Below are 14,692 nucleotides of genomic sequence, written 5' to 3'. Positions count from 1 at the left end.
TATTATGAACACATGCATGATCACAATATGCATAATCACAAATTCCCATAATTTTTACTATAAATCCATTTCGCATATACATATATGTATAGTATGTATATATATGTGTGTGAATATTTTGCTTAATGGGAATTGCAGCTGACCGTAAAATATAAAATGTGCATCAAAAGCTTTAGCATACGGTCTGTAAATGCTATAAATTTATGTACATGCATATATAATGTATATATTATATATAATATACATATGTTATACATATGTACGTATATGCATATATGTATGCCATTCATATTAGCTACTTACATATGTCTCATTACACTTGCTTGTGTACTTAGCGCCATACTTTTTTCGCCAACTTTTCATGCATACACACATACATATATACACATATTTCTTTTGAGAATTTCACGTGTAATATTAATTAGGCAAAAGAAATTGCGTTGGCGAAAATTTCTTAAGAAACACAGTATTTGCTTTACAAACCGTAAATTGTGTATGCACATACACTAATATTTTAAATATTAGTACTTTGTCAAAATAACAACAAAAAAGAATTTTTTTAATTTCCTAATTTTTTTATTTATTTATTTTTTAAGTAAGGTTTAAAAAATTCATTTCTTACAGACTTGTTAAAACTATTTAAACTAAATAATTAAATAACAAAAATAAATTAATTTTCAACTTAATAATATTGAAATCAACGTCGATGTGACTTTTGTCTGAGTATTACAAAGCCTCAAACAGCTAGCAACTGGTTCATTATCATTTATCATTATGACTGCAAACCGAGTAACATGCGCGTCCCAACATAAGAGGGAAGGAAACTTTGCCATGGTAACTTACACAAAGCGATCTTGGTAGATATTTTTTGAACGCGTTAAATTAAACTTCGTAAAAGGACACTGGTGACCCTTGACTACGGAAATATACGGTGACTTCAAAGTATATAGATCTCTAAACTGTCTGATGTTTCTCTCCTAACATTGCAAAAGCTTTAGACACAATATAGTCAATGTGTTTCGAGATCGTAAGTTTGGAATCGAAGATGACTCAAAAGTCTTTTACCTCAGTTCCAAAGTCCTACATATACTGCAGAGAACAACTCAAAATCATACAATATAAGAATAATTTTCCTAATTTACAGAAAACTCGCCATATAATATTGGAGAAATTAGCGTAGTTACATTAAATACATATGCATATACTTAGTCTGACGCAACAGTTCTTGGACTGACTTTATATCTGGGTAAGACTCCGTCAGAAAATGTGAGATTTGCAAGTGGTCTTTCGATTTCTTTGAAACTTTGGGAAATATTAGTTCTAGGTAAGATACATTCGAGCCTAAAAGGATTTTGAAAAATTTTCAAAATTGAGTCATCTACGCCATGTTGAAAATCGGGACCGTGTTTTTTTCAAAAACCAATATTTCTTGAACCGTTGGATGGATTTCAATGCAATTTACAGACAATATAGAAACAAATAAGTAGTTTAAATTAGTATTATGTTAAAAAAAAAATTTCGAAATTTTGACCAAAAAAAAAACAAAAAAATTTTTTGAATCAATTTTTAGTTGATTTGGCCAGTTTTTTAGATTTTCTGTTATACACGTAACGATTCCTTATGATTTACCCTTTATTTTGAAAAAAAAAAATTTTATGGTGTCTATAATAGTTCTCGAGATATTGCGATTTTAGTGGAAGCGCGCACGCACGGTTCGCGTACGCACGTACGGTTCGCGCTGCGTTATGTGTTCCTGTATGAAGTGACTGGAGCAGACTGCTGCAGGTCTGTGCGCGTTTTTCTACTCCCGCGCTGCGTAACCGCGAACTTCACGGTGCGCGCTTCCACTAAAATCGCAATATCTGGAGAACTATTATAGACACCATAAAATTTTTTTTTAATTTTAAATAAAGGTTAAATCATAAGGAATCGTTACGTGTATAACAGAAAATCTAAAAAACTGGCCAAATCAACTAAAAATTGATTTAAAAAATTTTTTTGACTTTTTTTGGTCAAAATTTCGAAATTTCTCTAAAAAGACTTCTTCATTAATTTAAATTAATTCACCTTACTGCTTTTTAATGTGATGAAAAGTGTTTGCTTTTAGGAACACAAAACAATAAATCAGCACACAGAACTTTTTTGCGAAAATATATAATAATGCTAAAAAGCAAAACACAGTCAAAAGAATAGACATGCAAAAACAATATTGCATGGCATCGATAAACGCAAAAAGAGAAAACAGTAAGCAGCAAAACAAATTAGTAGACACATTAGCGCACATTTTCCCACCATTGCTTTGCTTGCTTACGATAATTTCGCTGAATGCAGCTCGACACATGTGGCACACAGCAAACATAAAAAGCAGAGTTTTTGTGAAAAAAGTTTACTTTTGTTTCAAAAATTTTGGTTCTATTATAAAATAATTAACTAATTTTACTGATGCGGAACGAAAGTAAATATTTCAAAGTTTATCTACAACGAAAAATAATTTCAATCGATAGCAACAATTGATGATTTTTTACCACATTTTTGCATATTGCCATGCCCCTTTTATGGTGAAATGGTTGAAATGCCAGTCTGGCACTCCCTGAGTAGCACTGAAGCGCCGTTTTGATTGCACCTTTTATAGACTCTTTCGAATTATGCTAAAATTAACCATCCCGGGTAGCTAAGCTTTAAAATTAAAAATTCTTTTGCATTCGAATTGGAGCACTCTTAGCGAAGTTAACATAATATTATTCTTATGTAAGTACATTACATACGTTAGCATTTCGGTACTTTATTTTACGAGTATAAGATGAATAAATGGAGGTATTGAACCAACCTGTGGTTGTTATACGAAAAGTAGATAACATTGGCGAGATAAAATACCATACCAGCGGAATGAACATGTTTTGTGGAGAAAACACAATTGTTTATTGCATCAAATAGCATCCATTTTATATATATTTTGAAAACAAATTTAATGTACAATATTTATTTTAATTGTTAATAATTTATAAATGCAGTTTTTCTTACAGACTATGAAAAACAAATTATGGCTAAACAATTATGTTTTATTTTTACAATGTAACATTTCTTCCAGCTTGCAGAGAAAGAATGTTAGAGAGTACTTAGAATCTGGTTAAACAATTTATTTAGTATTATTTTCAAGTAGTATTTTGTGGAAGAAAAATCTGGGCGAATATGATGTGAAAACGAATTAAATTCTCACAAAGTTCTAGAAATCGCAACATTAGAAGCATAATTAGTTCTAACCGTTTGTAATCAGAAAATATCATGATATCGTTAGCTTAGCTAAAGCATATTAAAATTCATTTTTTCGAGTAACGAAAGTGCGGTAGAGAGTAGTCCTTCTACTATCTACTGATTTAAGATTAATAAGCAAGCCGACCTTTAAAGGGTGGAATTGGATCAGTGAAATGAAAGAGCGCAAAGCATAACGGACAAAGACTTTCCGGACTCGTTCAAGCCCACTAATATGACATGCTTGATATGGCCTCCAAATAAAGAAAGCATATTCTATATTCAAAAGCATAAGAGAGGTATATAACAGGTTTAGAGTATATGGATCAGCCAAGCCTGAACTAAAACGTCGAAAAATCAGGTACGGAATATAAATTGGCAATTGTGCAATTCAAGAATCTATTATTATTTATTTATTAAATTATAATTAAAATTATAAAGTAATATATTTACAGCACTAGCTACCAGGGCTATCGGCTATTCAAGAATCTAGAACCACCAATTTATTGTAGGATAAAGTCTCTATGAGTATTAAATCCCGACTTGTTTGAAGTTTAAATTATTGTTTTTTGTTTTGCCATCTGAAATATAAATATATTAAATATACTTTTTTTTTGTGATTTTAAAAATTACCATTTTATGGGATCTAGACGTTGTTGCTTTTCGATGCCATTAACTAATTCTCAAATATATGCTCAGTGGGACCAAGTGCACTATTTCGTGCTAGAATTGTAATATTTAATTTATTGCTTAATGTAAGTTCCACTTTTCTATGTTTTTATGAATCATACCAAATTTCCTAATTAGGTATCATTTAATTTCACTTAAGAATTGTCGTATAAAAAACAATTGTGTTTTCATCTATGAAAATAGCCGCTATACATACATATATGTATATGTAAGGTGCGCTCGGCTATTGACCTATTTCCCCCATTTTAAATAGCAAACCTACCTTATAGTATGCCAAGAGCAATGTGTGCCAAAATACTTTTTTTCCTTGAGTTATTTTTCGTACAGACGAACTGACAAGCAGGCATGGCTAAATCTATTGCTCATAATATTCTGAATATTTTGGTGTGTGTATGCAGATACAATTATATTTATACATTCAAACAATGTATGTGCATGTGGCGCATTAGCTTCAAGTGTCTTGTAATCCAAAAAATATTTTCTTTCTTTTTGATAAGCTTATTTTGATTTTATTTATACGTAGTTAATTTTAAGTTTGCGTTGCACAAAAATATTTGATTTTGAATTTTGAAAGTTCCAACCAGTTAATGTATGGCAAAAGGCAAAATAGTCTTAACGATGCTGCCTCAATTTTCATAAAAAAAATAAATAGAAAAAGTTTGCAGAAATTACCGTAAGCACTTATTTTATGCTGTGTAAAAAATTCATGGCGTTATACTTGACAATAGCTCATTAGATAGGTATATCTTTACTTTTACTGGAAACCGTTTTCCTCGACCTTTTGATTTTTTGAATTACGACACTTTTGCAGCAATTGAGTGATATGTATGTATGTACTTTCACTATAATTTTATTTTTGTGATTTTAAAAATTATCATTTTATGGGATCTAGATGTTGTTGCTTTCCGATGCCATTAACTAATCATTGTTTTGTTATAATATATTTCAAACAAAAACAACTTCTAACAAAAATAGCATAAATTGGATTGCCAAGCTAAAAAAGATTTTAAATAAATTTTTTGTAGACTTGTTGGCTGGCGGTTTTGTAGCTCATCCCATTAAAAATTTGCTATTAATTATGTGGAAAATATTGATTTGTTTATTTCCGCAAATTTTGTGTATTGAGATTGTGTAATAAAATTTATTTAAAATATTTAATATCTTAAGTTTTCATGTTGGTCTATACATATGTATATATATACATATGTACTCGTACTTACATAAGACACTCATTACAAACCTCCCTTCAATAGCATCTGCCCCTTTTTGCTTGTGTTCGTGACGTAGTCATTTTCTATTTTTATTTCTCGTACGAACATTCACAAATATGTCTCTTGACTTCATGCAAGTCAAATTTCCAAACAACCCATAACGAATGCCACCTAACATACATAGTTTACTTTAATAGAATTACGAAATTTTTATTTTATTTTTAGTCAGCGGCGGCTCATTGTAGAAACTATTCATTGTTCGCGAATTTCTTCGAAATATTTTCAAGGTTTTGCCATCAGCTAAAAATGTTGTTAAGCATTCATGTGCATGTTTCCTTGAAATTCGTAAATGAAGAAATGTCGACCACAAATGAAACCACTATCTATTTGTTTTTTGCGAAAATATGATAAGAGAACCTGTATGTCTGAGCACATGCAGTAAGCACACACCTCTGTATTTCCGGCGCCATACACGCATGTGGGGATTTAAAAGCCATAAATGATATTTATGTAAAAAATAATCGATTTCAAAATATATGTACATATGTACATATATGTATGTATACATGCACATAAACCTATTAACTATTTACCCAAACAATTGCAAATACATACATACATATATTTTATAATATATACGAACAGGGGTTTGACATCATTCATACAAACAAAAATAAAATGAGTGCACTTTATTATTTTTAAACACTCTGCAATTGTGTCCCTTTAAACATTGCATTTTCTGGTTATTTGAACAGGTGAAATTTTCATGTTAAAATACATTTTTATCGTTATGTATTATAAAATATACATATGCAATCGAACGCCTTAGGGTGGTTGAATGTATAATCAAAGAAAAACATATAAGGAAGGCTAAGTTTGTTTCGAACCGATTTTTATGCACTTGCGCACATTTTAGTAGAACCTAATTTGTGCTAGCTCTTAATTTTTAGAATCAAACAAACTTATAGACAATGAGAGTTACAGCTCTCAGACGGACGAACGGAAATTTAGTCTTAGCACATAAAAAGTGGGCGTTACTTTTATCCGACCTCATTAATATTTATATCGGAATTGAGTGATGGAGAGGGATAGTACGACTTGAGATACTTGCATTTACCCAAAAGTGGGAGTGACACCGCTGATTTGTCAAAATTTTTCCGTTATGTGAACAAAATTATAATACAATTGGGCACAAAAATTAGCTCAGTAGTTATTCGGTTACCAATTAACCGCAATAATAAAACAATAATACATACATACACCTGTTCACAAAATAATAGGAGTGCTGGCATAAAAATGCAATTTTGAATTTTCAATAAAAGAATGGTTTTCTTTAAAAATTGTTGCCACAGTTCACATATTTCAATGAAATGTAAACAAAAATTAAAATTTCAATTTAAGTAAACAAATTAAAAACTAGTTCCATACAAAAATAGGAGTAATTTTCATAATACAAGATTATTTTTGACCGTAAGCATGAAAAGCCTTCAAAGCTTTATGAAATGAGCCATGCAGCAACACTTTTTTTGATATCGTTTCACAAGTTTTCTATGGGAGGTTGACGCATAACCTGAACCCCGTTTGCCCTAAGACATTCTTTTGCGCTCTTTTGGCCTCTTCCTGATATTTATACTGCTGATATACCCATTTCTCTGGCCTTCCGTAAACTCTATACGGGCTTTCACGCTTGTTTTGTTGAATTATTTTTTAATCCGTATTTAAATAAAAATATGCTTCATATGTTCTATTCCCTAGGCAGCTATTGTGGGCAAACGGTCAAAATAATATAATGTAATGTGATGTAATAACGTGTATTATGCGCACTGACTCAACTATTAGATGGGACTCAAATGAATAGTTGATGAATATTTATTTATTTATTTATATAGCATATTTTACAAACAAATTTGGAAAATATGATTTAGCATCGGACGCCTACGCTATTAGGAGCCTTTAAAGTATTATAGACCTTTCCTTCCTTGTAATATAGAAAAGTTTGAATATTTGCCACCGAGTTTTGATGCTTGTAAAATATACAACATTTGAAATTTACTTATTGTAATATTAAGAAAAAAATAAATATTTACAATAATTTAACAACAATGGCATGAGCCGTCTGTCGGTTTATTTTTCGTACAAAACAATTATTCGGTTTACGGGTTTTTAAAACCAATTAAACTCTTTTACTAAGTAATCTGTGTATCTAGAGGCATATTTAATGAAACGCAAAAGTTTATCCCAATGATCATTTTCCCCATTGAGAATCTCAATCAGCTGTGAATCATTTAAGGTAAATTTTCCGAAAAAGACTTCTGTAATCTCTTAATATTGGGCAGCGCGCCAGGAAATGTGCTATGTTTTCAAGCTCGCCTAAATTACACATTGAGCAAGTTTTATTTTCTGTGTCAAATCTGGGCATATACTTAAGGATATTCTGTGCATATACTTAAGGAACAGTTCTAAAGTGAACAAATTATTGTCTTTTTCTAATCTATAGCCGGCATACCAACAACAAGAACGGCAGGCACAGTGAGGAAAACCTGGAAATTGAGGTTCAAATTACCTTACGGGTCATAATTTTTAAGCGGTTTAAACCTTTTATTTTTAACTCAACGCTTAATAAAGTTTTAAGATTTTTTCCGGCCCTATTTGAAAAAAACAAAAAAATGAATATTTGTTAATATATTTTAAGAAAAGTTAAAAAAAAATCTTTATTATTTCATATTTACTGTGCTAGCTTTGCCATATTTACTAACATTTTGGATAAATCACCTGAAACTAGTTGGAGCAAGGAAAAAAGGTTTAGTAATAAAAAAAATTCTTGCCTTATGATTTTCAGTGAAAGAAGTTGACTTATCTGTAAAAACATGTATATTTTAATAAAAATATGAAAAGTATTAAGGAAAGAAATGCATTATTTTTATTTTTTATTTCGCCCAAATGGTTTAAAACTGTTTTATGGCCGATCTTTAGCTCCTGGGCAATGCTCCGACTACTAACATTTCGGCCAACTTCGATTATTTCTATGATTTTATCGACATTTTTGACGACGACCAAAATGACTGAAAGGAATCGACGAAACCAGAATTGCACGTATCGGTACCATTCACAATTTCAGCGGTCTGGCTTGCATTTTCGCCTTCACCAAAGAAAAACTATAAAATGTACCGAATTTTCTCTTTGTTCACTTCCATTGTTAACAACCTGTAACTCACAACTGAACGGAACAAACCAAAAACAGCAAAAGAATTTCTTTAGTGTAAAATTTCAGCTTGTCAACCAGCGTAAACTTTAAATTATTTGATCGATATGTGCGGGTCTACAATTCTTAAAGCTAGTCTGAAATTTATTGGTTGTTCTTTTCTGGTGGACTTAGAGTCACACGTTGACCGCTAGGATGGCAGTTAAATTTAGGAATTTTAATAAGAAAGATCAGAACCACCCTAATATACTAAATTTATTTTCTACACTAACAAGCAATTAATGGGAACAGTCAATTCAACTATTTTTTAATTACCACAAACACCTTTTTATTTTAATAAAGTTTTTCTTACTTTATTTTGCTTTTAACTGTACACTGTTTATAATTATAATAACCAACTGTGGCATATGTGCCTTTAATATTCTTTTAGTTTTAGTACTACATGAGAAATCAAAAATATAAAACATACACATTTACGAATATTATCTCTTTAACAAAAATAAATTATATATACAAAACCCTTTTTTTTATTTTTGTAATATAAAAACAATTGTAAAAAATACTGTGAATGGAAGATATAATATTGTCCAAATACGTGGAAATATTAACTTCCTCATCACTTTAGATTGTCCATCAAAATCATTCGATACAAAACCGATCGAAAATGTTTTGACTCAACATTTTCTACAACTTTCGCACAAAAGGCAACAGTTTGTTTAAGAAATTCGAAATTACGAATAGAAAATACGGCAAAACTCTTGTAGAAAGCATGTTTAGAAGATGCTATGCCATAATCGAAATTGGTTTTGAGTGGATACTCTTTCGTTTTCGTTTAATAGATCTTATACAACTTAGATTTTGAATGCTTAATACTTGAACAGTCGTTAAAAAATACAGGTTTGGTCCCGCAAAGGAAGTAAACTTTTGTCAGCTGTGCCAATATTTAATAATATTAAGTTTTTTCCGAGATCCTAGGTTCTAGTTTCTCTTAAAATTTGATCTATATTTCTTAATGTCTTCCTACAAATGTTGGAAGCTAAAGTTTTATACCTCATCCTGCCGTTCGACAGCAGAAGCTTTCTTCAGCAGAAATACCTTCGTTGTCTGCCGAGCATCGACTGCTGTTTGATAAAAAATTCTATGTTTAATGTTAGTAGTTGGGATCGAATCTGAGAACTAAAGTGAATATACTCGCAAACACAAGCACAATCGGCTATTCTTTAATTCCGATAATAAACACATTCACCACACAGTCGACACAAAGACTATCAAAATTTGTAAAGCTTGGCTCATCACCAAACGAATATTACCAGTGGTTTGGAACGGAGTGGAATGGGTACAGGGGTAGGCGGTTGCTACTAGACATACATATTTTCTTTTGTCGCACGTGCAAAACATTCGCACGCAAATGCCGTAATCCAATTAAAGAGTTTTCAATGAATTTTTTTATTGAACCATATTAATATTTGAATGTATGTATGTACATATGTTAGATATGCCAACCACGTTTTCGCGCTTGTAGTGGTTGCATGTACTTTTACTACTTTAATGATACCTAAGTTTTAGCTACATATGTCAGCTAAATTGGTTGATGTGGCGAGTGTTTTACGCCTCTAATTAGCAATACGAAAAATGAACCATTTTGCTGCAACAACTGGCAAGAATTTAAACTTCAAAAGGCAGAAAACAATTGAAAGTGGGCAGAGTGGCAAATCGTCTTAGTTGTATGTAATTCGTATCAAAAAAAAATCAAAGAGCTGACATAATTTAGCTTTGTCAGGCTGTCGGAGCGAGGTTTACGCAGAAAATTCAATATATTCGCACACAAATCTGAATAACTGCAAATGTTTATTCCGTCCCTGTACTCCATTGCTAATAAGGTTGAATGAATACCAAATATTCAATGCCCAAAGAAAAGAGTTGTTAACATTTCCTTCATATGTGCTTCTGCAGAGTCTGCTGAATTGTAAGCCATTTCACCTGTGATTAAATATATTTTGCCGATGCTTACAGATCCGATTCTTATAAATCTAATCGGATTGAAAATCCCATCTGCCTTTGAAACATCCAAACCCGAGCCGTTCCGGGAGCATTTCATTAACTTCCCTTGTGCCAACGCCTAAATCAAAGCAACATTATACCTTTGAAGCACCCTTGTAGCAATCTTTCGGCTTTGCATTACTAGAGACAGAATAAACGTTCTTGTTAAGTCTAGGGCTCTTAATGCTTCATGATTATCCGAAAAAGTCACACTTAATCTTGAATCACTTTGAGTTTAGTATAGGTTTACTAGCAAACAGGTTAATGCAAAAACTTTCTAATGAGAAGCACTCGCTGGGTCCTTGTAATGTGATAGACCCTGTTCAAAGCTTCTATTGGATATGATATCATACTGTTTTCACTTTTTTCACTTGTATACGCGTACACATATTTCGTAGAGTGTGATGAAGTGGTGTAGATTTTCCAAACTTAAAACGAAAAAATGGGTTTTGAGTGATATTATCTTTTTTAACTTTTTTTTTGACAGTTACAGAAACTTCGCATATTTCCACTTTCGAAAATTACCGTTATATGTACCTAGGGTATATGGACGTAGGGTGTTATTACTGTATAGTTTGCCCCTATTTCCAATGTATCAATTCATCATAATCATCATTAACTCTACAGCCTTGTGCAGACTATTGCCTCCACTCATATTTTGCATATAAAGTGTTTTTTGCAAATAGTCTGATGAGATATCGGTAAGCGCAAACGCAGCTACAATTGTTATGTTTTGAAATTTTCCTTTGAGTCTCATAAAGCAAAGTATTTCACTAATTGGTTTGAAGGCAGTTATACTTTCTCTAAATATTTTATTTATGAAAAAGCTCACACCAAGCTGTCCTTGTTTGTTTGGGCCATTGAAGAAAATTGAATAGGCTGTTTTTCTAATCTCACCATGTTACGCAAAGCGTATTTCTTGTAGAGCTGCTAAGTCAAATTTGTATTTCATACACTCATCCGCTATTCCGGATAACTTTCCGGATTGTAGCTTTGTTCGTATATTCCAAATAGCAAAACGTAAATCGCAATCCTTAATTCGTTGCTTGCATCGGTATGTTTTGATGGTATCAGTTATTTGGGGCCTTAGACCAGTCCCCTCTGGGAGAGCCAGATCATCTACTTCTTTTGTTCCTTTTCCTTCCACTGGGGGTTCTCACTTTGCGAGGTAGTCGGCCTCTGGTTGGGGTTCACAGTTTTACCACTAGAAGGATTTAATTTGGGAGATTGGCACTAAGTTATGATATACATCATGACTCAAGATCAGTAATCAAGTTGCACATTACTGCCCTTTATGAAACTCAATGTATGAATTGTCGGCTACAAAAGTGAATGAACATACTGACTTGCTAAATCAGCTCCTTTCAGAATTCTGAAAAGTTTGATGTGCATATAGTGAAGTATGTAGTGAGAGCCTCGCTAATTGTAAGCCTCGTACTCATATTATGGTAGCTAAATACATAATGTTAAGTTAACAGAAGTAAAACTGTTAAGTGTAAATGCAATGTTACAATAGATCAAATATAAATATAAGAACATGGTAAATAAGACACATATGTAGTTGTTGCTTATTATGTTAAGAAATAAAGCCAGTTCTTGAAGTAACATCAAAGACGAATGTTTTAATTTCGGGAACGTGAATATATGTATATACTATGTGTGTCTATAATTAACTTGATTCCATTCGCCTGTTACAAACAACTGTTATATGAACAAAATTATAATAGCCCAGTGCACTAGTGCTAAAAATATACAAGTTTATAATAAAGAATCGCATCCTACACTTCTTAAAATTACCTACTTATTGTTAGCATGTGTGGTACATATGTTGTGTTTGCTTAGTATTGATCACTCTTATACATACATGCATGCATATATGTACATATGTACCTACGTATATGTATATATAAGTATCCATTTGCACGTTTATTAACTCAATGGTTTCAGTTCTTCTGCCCGTTAATGGGCCGCCTAGACATAAGCGTCAAGAATCGAATCGAGTGTCGCTCATATTGCAGCACGTGTTTGACGGCGTCTATGAATATGTTAATACATACATAAATACGTACATATACGTATGCAGTCAAATAAATTTGTACGTAATATGTGCAAACTGGCTGACCAACTTTACGATTGACTTGACTTTGGGTTTATATGCATGTACAAGAACTTATACTTATTTACTCATTTGTTGGCGTGGCATTAGGAGCACCCAAAGAGAATTAGAATTAGCCGGCAAAACACATGACGGTTTTAAGAGAAGCGAAAGCACTCGCGTTGCTGCTTGAGTTGTGTTGTTGTGTCGTTGGTGAAGAGCATTCGTTGGTTATTAAACGGTCACGTTTTGTGGCAAAGTAAAGCGAAAAAAAGTATATGGACGGCGATGACTACTCTCACTCTCAATTAATATGTATGTAAATGAATACGAGAGTCTGTCCACATACCTACATACATATGTACATATTCTTGATTGGTCTAACGACCTTTTATCCTTACTTTTTTACTTACTTGTACTTATCTACTTACTTGTTGTTGCTGTTGTAGCAGCACAGTAAAGTCATTGGTCGTCGTCGTCAATCTTATTTAACGGTAGGTTCCGAAAACATGCTGTTTCGTCGGGGTGAGTTCGGAGGGAGAGAGGAGTTGGTTTGAGTGGGTTTAAAGAAACATGTGAATAGGTGGTCAGGAGCGATTCTGGATAAGTAGGTGCTACAATATCTTCAACGTAATTGTGCCAGAGCAACACGGGTCTCACGAAGCAACTGAAGCTCTTCCCCTGCTAGGGGTGGTATTTGAACTCCAATATCGACGTTCGGAGAGCGAAAGTTCATAAAAAGGGAAGAGCCCCCGGTGAATGGTGCTCATTGCCCGTTTGTATACTGAGAGTTGCAGTGGTTGCCGTGTATAGTAGAGTGGGCCGAAAAAAAAATTTTTTTAGGATCGTATTCTAATAGTGAGGAAAAGTTGCACTGTTGGAGCATTCCATGAAAAAGTGGAACTCTGAACTGTTTTACAAATATGCATTTTTTATATATTATTGCACGTACATAGTGAGATTATGTTCTCATCTAAAATAATTTACAAAAGTTGTAGTGAGTATGTCTCATTTTTTGTAAATACTGTTATTTATTGAGAGTAACAACAAGTCGGATTTTTTTCATTAGTCTTTACACAACTTTTTGCGAGGTCGCTGCCGCTATTGTTTATCAGATAGAAACTAGATTTCTGTTCTTAGTTATAGTGTATGGTCCGCTGTATTTAACTGCATACTCATTTTTTTGGTTAAGTGTTTTTTTCATCAGAAATTAATCATAACGGAAAGGTAAGTTTCGATGTCCCATACGTGGCGCTTAATTTCTTTTTCTATTAATAATTGTAAAACAAGTCGACTATACAAATTGAATTTTTCTGTTAAAAGCTAACTTTTAGCGGTCTAAAAACTGGTGAAACAATTTTGTTTGAAATCGCTTTGCTTACAATATATTCTTGGTGATAATAAAGTGTCTGTACGTGACGCCGAAGAATAAGTTATCTGACATCTTCAACTTTTACTGGCGTTTGTAATAAACAAAGCCCTTTTTTGTACTGCAAATCTCAATAACGCAAAAATGAGCGACCAGCAAGCATCAACCAGTGCTAGCCGCATGCGAAAATTTCGAGAAAAGCAAAAAGAGAAAGATCCAAACTTTACCGGTAATGAGACTAAAAGATTGCGTGAGCTTCGTAAACGAAAAGCAGAAAATCTTTCTGAAGGTGAGTTAAAAGCAATTTCACTTAAGGAAAGGGATAAGAAGAGATTGCAAAGGGCAAAAAAGCGGGTTGAACTTAAAAATCCTACTGATTCTCCTGTAAGTACTGAATCTCCGTACAAGTCGAAACAGACTTTATCTAAAGCTGTTCAAAAGTCTCTAAAAGCACTGCCTCAATCATCAACAAAGAAAAAAGCAGTTGTTACAGAACTAGCGCGTAAAATGAACATTGCTCTAGCAGAAAGCCCAAACATTAGCACATCAGGTGACGGTACACGTTATGACGATGTGAAAGCATTTTACTATCGTCCGGATATTGTGTATACCTGCCCAGGCGCAAATGATTTCATCGTTGTTTGGAAAACGGCATTAAGAAGAAGTGTCAAAAGCATTATTTGACTTTGTACCTACGAGAAGCCTTTTTAATTTTTAAAGAATTTTTTCCTAATATCGAAATTGAATTTTCAAAGTTTTGTAGTCTAAGACCGAAAAACGTTTTGCTAATGAAAGACACACCTTCAGACCAGTGCAAATGTCTAACTCATGAAAAT

The 14,692-nt window shown here is 32.7% G+C and overlaps 2 protein-coding genes across 2 annotated transcripts in view; both read left to right on the top strand.

Moving 5' to 3' along the window:
• Positions 1-14,692, top strand: part of LOC129240518 (proton-coupled amino acid transporter-like protein pathetic) — a 72,453-nt gene that overhangs the window by 15,328 nt on the left and 42,433 nt on the right. The gene's annotated exons all lie outside the window — the stretch shown is intronic.
• LOC129242119 (uncharacterized) lies at positions 13,626-14,540 on the top strand. The gene is made up of 2 exons (XM_054878678.1): positions 13,626-13,714; positions 13,811-14,540. Exon 2 carries the CDS (start codon positions 14,001-14,003, stop codon positions 14,538-14,540), a length of 540 nt encoding a protein of 179 aa, XP_054734653.1. The 5' UTR covers positions 13,626-13,714; positions 13,811-14,000.

This window comes from Anastrepha obliqua, chromosome 3 (genome assembly GCF_027943255.1).
Source record: "Anastrepha obliqua isolate idAnaObli1 chromosome 3, idAnaObli1_1.0, whole genome shotgun sequence".
In the NCBI taxonomy this organism is placed as follows: Eukaryota; Metazoa; Arthropoda; class Insecta; order Diptera; family Tephritidae; genus Anastrepha; species Anastrepha obliqua.
The sequence above is the reverse complement of the archived record's forward strand: the minus strand, read 5'-3'. Positions and strand labels throughout refer to the sequence as shown.

Bases quoted from the DNA above. Each gene is read 5' to 3' on its own strand.
- LOC129242119 (XM_054878678.1), top strand. From the start codon at position 14,001: ATGAGCGACCAGCAAGCATCAACCAGTGCTAGCCGCATGCGAAAATTT.